General features: G+C 43.3%; 1 protein-coding gene across 1 annotated transcript; it reads left to right on the top strand.

The window, feature by feature from the left end:
• Window positions 1-1,790: 1,790 nt before the first annotated feature.
• LOC117131512 lies at window positions 1,791-3,026 on the top strand. The gene is made up of 2 exons (XM_033283615.1): window positions 1,791-2,499; window positions 2,979-3,026. Exons 1-2 carry the CDS (start codon window positions 1,965-1,967, stop codon window positions 2,984-2,986), a joined length of 543 nt encoding a protein of 180 aa, XP_033139506.1. The 5' UTR covers window positions 1,791-1,964; the 3' UTR covers window positions 2,987-3,026.
• The last annotated feature ends 256 nt before the right edge of the window (window positions 3,027-3,282 follow it).

The raw sequence follows: 3,282 nt of genomic DNA, 5'->3' as shown, positions 1-3,282 counted from the left end.
AACTAGAACGTATCACAGCTTCAAGACTACTCGCGTGTAGCTTCAACGCCGTTTGTAACTCTCTAAAGATCAAACCCCAGATTCAAATGAACCTGGCTCTGATACCATATGAGATTAAGAGATCCTTAGAGTAATCAGAATAAAGAGAGTGTTTAAGAAGTGATTAAGAGAAGTTTGTGAAAGATTAAGTAACTAGGTAGAGTCGTTTAGAGTCTAAGAGAGAACCATAGTGTCTAAGAGATTAGAGAGACTCAAACTGCATAATCTTCATTAGGGTTGATGAGTTACAATATATAGAGTGAGCATACAAGGGTTTTCGAAATCAAGAGAAGACTAAAGCATGTGAGGTCAATCAGGAGAGGATAAGCTCATTTGGACTAGCCAATTAGCTTCTCCACATGCGCGGAGTATCTGGCATCTTGGACCGAGATGCTCTTGCCTTTCCAGCTGTTCCAGCCTGTCAAGGCGCGCTCTACCTTATCCCTAAACGGTCTGATGCCTCAAGGTAAGTTCCTTCCCTTCACCTAAGTTACCGCACATAACTTCTTTACCCTTGTCAAGGTTTCACCCATCTTCATGTGTACGGACTGTACGGTCATGTACGGACTGTACGGTCTTGTACGGACTTTACCCAAACCTTCCCAAGCTTCAACTCATCTCCTTAGTCTCAACTCCTCACTTGCTTCACACTTATACTCAGCTCAACTCAACAATAGGAGTTGGCATGAAGATGTTATCCCACTTTCAAATCAGGTGATTCCAGTTTCCTAGTTTGGGAATAGCACAGCTTCTTCGTCGTTCCAATCAAACTGTTAAAATGAGTTGTTCAGTACATGGGGAGATGGCTTAAGGAGTTGAGGATGTGAGAATGTGAAGGCAAAGGGAAGGAAGGTTAGGGATCGACCAGGCCGTACAAGAGGCCGTACCGGCCGTACCGTCCGTACTGTCCGGGTCGATCCATAACTCGACCAAGAGGAAAGTTACCCGGGTGAAAGGGTTAAACGGCCAAAGGGGTTTTACTTTAGGAGATAAGACCGTTTGGATGGATAGAGTGACCGCGGCTTATCCTGACAGTCTGGCACAGGCTGTAAAGGCAAAAGGAGTCTCACCAAAAGATGCCATAAGCGTGTGATCTTCCTCATTGGTTTACATTTGAATTAAAGCAACCTTATCCTTGACCACACATGCTTAGAGCTTCTGAATACCCTAATGTCTCTCTCTATATATTGTAAACTCTGTCTTGATTAATGATTAACACGAGTTTGTCAGATTCTCTCTCTAGTTCATCATGTTTCTCTTCTACATTTCATAAATCATCTCATCTCACTTTAATCTTTCTCTAAATCTCTCAATACCTGTTCAACTCTCTAAAATCATATGGTATCAGAGCCAGGTTGGCTTTGGTATTGAGATTTAGAGTGTTCTTCAGCTTCAGTTCATACTCTTTCATACTTTCTTTTCGGTTCTAACAAAGCAAGATGGAGGGAAACTACAAGGTCATTACGGTTCCTGTTGCGTTGAAGGGTGGTAGTAACTACCTGTTGTGGTCAAGGCTGGTGAAGACAGCCATTGGGAGGCTAGGGCTGTGGAGTCACATCACGGATGATGCAACCAAGCCAGTGGCTAAAGACGGAGAAGGAGCTGAAGGTGTGGGAGATCAAGTTGCTGCTGCCGAGAAGAAGTGGATTCAAGAAGACTTGATGGTGCTTTCAGTGCTACAAGGGTCCCTTGAAGAGCATCTCTTGGAGGCCTACAGCTACTGCGAGACTCCAAAACACCTGTGGGAGGTACTCCAGAAGACATTTGGGAACGTTACCAATCTGAACCGCGTGTATGAGATTAAGAAGGCCATCAACACACTGGTTCAAGATGGGGAAGAGTTCACCAAGCATTTGGGCAAGTATAGATCCTTGTGGTCTGAGCTTGAATCATTGAGGCCAAGCACCGCGGATCAAGAGCTACTCATGGAGAGGAGGGAGCAGGATCAGGTGTTTGGATTGCTGCTGACACTAGATCCTCCATTCAATGATGTGATCAAGCACATGTTGAGGATGCCGAGTCTTCCATCTATGGAGGAAGTGTGTGCGCAGATTCAGAAGGAAGAGGGGTCACTTGGTATGTTTGGAGGGAAAGGAGACATGGCTCTGTCCAACAAGGCTGAAGCAATCCAAGCACACAAGGCTGCTTACCGTGGAGAGGAAAGGAAGTTCAGTGGAAACTGTGACCATTGCAAGAAGCCGGGACACAAGAGGAGTCAGTGCTGGATCCTACACCCCCATTTGAAGCCGGCCAAGTTCAACAAGGAGAGAGAGGGAAGAGCTCACCTTTCTGCAGAGACAAGTGAAGCTGGCGCATCAGGAGCTGGCTCATCTGGTCTTGCGGGTGAAAGTGAAGGAAGAGCCTTAACCTCTCACCACCAAGGAGCTGTGAAGAACATGGATCATGAGGTGATCAAGAAGTCAGACATTGATGCCTTGATCAAAGCCCTTAAAGAGTCTGGTAAAGCCCTTGGTTATTCCTATACTGCTCATGTGTTGCCTAGAACTTGTGATAGCTTGCTAGGAAACTTTGATAGAATGGGAAATGAACCAGATAGATATACAACCTTTGCTGCTGATAGGATGTCTAGAAATGAATCCACATTGCTTGATCTCATTGATAAACTGAAACTGGTAAAAGAATCACCTAGGAATCATATTGCTCAAGGAATAAAACCATTGATTATTGATTCAGGTGCTTCACATCATATGATAAGTGATGATAGCCTTATAAAGAACATAGAACCGGCTCATGGACATGTAATGATTGCAAATGGTGATAGAATTCCTATTAGAGGAGTAGGAGACTTGAAACTGTTTAATAAGGATTCTAAAGCTTTGTACATGCCTGAGTTTACTTCTAATCTATTATCTGTTAAGAGGTGTACCAATGATCTTCAATGCAATGTTATTTTCAGTCCTAATGATGTGAAATTTCAGGATATTGAAAGCAGTAAGTTGATTGGGCAAGGAGTAACCAAAGGAGACCTTTATTTACTTGAAGACCTTTCTATCATTTCTAGTTCTAGTTGCTTGTTGAGTTCCGTTTTAAGTAGAGGTGCATTGTGGCATTCTAGGCTAGGACATCCACATGTTAGAGCCTTAAGCTTAATGTTACCAGGTGTCATGTTTAAAAATAATGAGTGTGAAGCTTGTATTTTGGGAAAACATTGTAAGACTGTGTTCAAGAGATCTACTACTATCTATGATAAATGCTTTGATCTTGTTCATTCTGATGTATGGA

This window comes from Brassica rapa, unplaced genomic scaffold, assembly GCF_000309985.2.
Source record: "Brassica rapa cultivar Chiifu-401-42 unplaced genomic scaffold, CAAS_Brap_v3.01 Scaffold1006, whole genome shotgun sequence".
In the NCBI taxonomy this organism is placed as follows: Eukaryota; Viridiplantae; Streptophyta; class Magnoliopsida; order Brassicales; family Brassicaceae; genus Brassica; species Brassica rapa.
Note: the sequence above shows the minus strand (reverse complement) of the source record. Positions and strands in the feature narration are given on the sequence as shown.

Coding starts and splice junctions, on each gene's coding strand:
- LOC117131512 (XM_033283615.1), top strand. CDS start 1,965: ATGGAGAGGAGGGAGCAGGATCAGGTGTTTGGATTGCTGCTGACACTA.